This window comes from Eimeria mitis, genomic scaffold, assembly GCF_000499745.2.
Source record: "Eimeria mitis Houghton genomic scaffold, Emh_scaff919, whole genome shotgun sequence".
NCBI lineage: Eukaryota > Apicomplexa > Conoidasida > Eucoccidiorida > Eimeriidae > Eimeria > Eimeria mitis.
The window spans coordinates 1,468-1,700 of NW_013576768.1; the positions used below are offsets into that span (position 1 = coordinate 1,468).

General features: G+C 36.9%; 1 protein-coding gene across 1 annotated transcript in view; it reads left to right on the forward strand.

Moving 5' to 3' along the window:
- The window catches only part of EMH_0025370 (coatomer protein complex subunit beta, putative), a gene marked incomplete at both ends in the record, with an annotated part of 4,771 nt that overhangs the window by 143 nt on the left and 4,395 nt on the right, over positions 1-233 (forward strand). The window contains one exon of the mRNA XM_013502436.1: positions 64-79. Coding sequence (XP_013357890.1) covers positions 64-79 — 16 coding nt within the window. The remainder of the gene's footprint in view (positions 1-63; positions 80-233) is intronic.

The following is a 233-nucleotide window of genomic DNA, read 5'->3' on the forward strand; positions in this document are numbered from 1 at the left end:
AAATCAAGTGTTTAGGGTTTAGGGTTTAGGGTTTAGGGTTTAGGGTTTAGGGTTTGTGTATAGGGTGCTGTTGCTCGGGGTGATATGGAGGCGGCTGAGGATTTGTTTCGGCAGCTGCCGAAGGAGACACATGACGAAGCAGCCAGAACACTGCAGGCACACGGGTAGTTTTTTTTTTTTTTTTTTTTTTTTTTTTTTTTTTTTTTTTTTTTTTTTTTTTTTTTTTTTTTTTT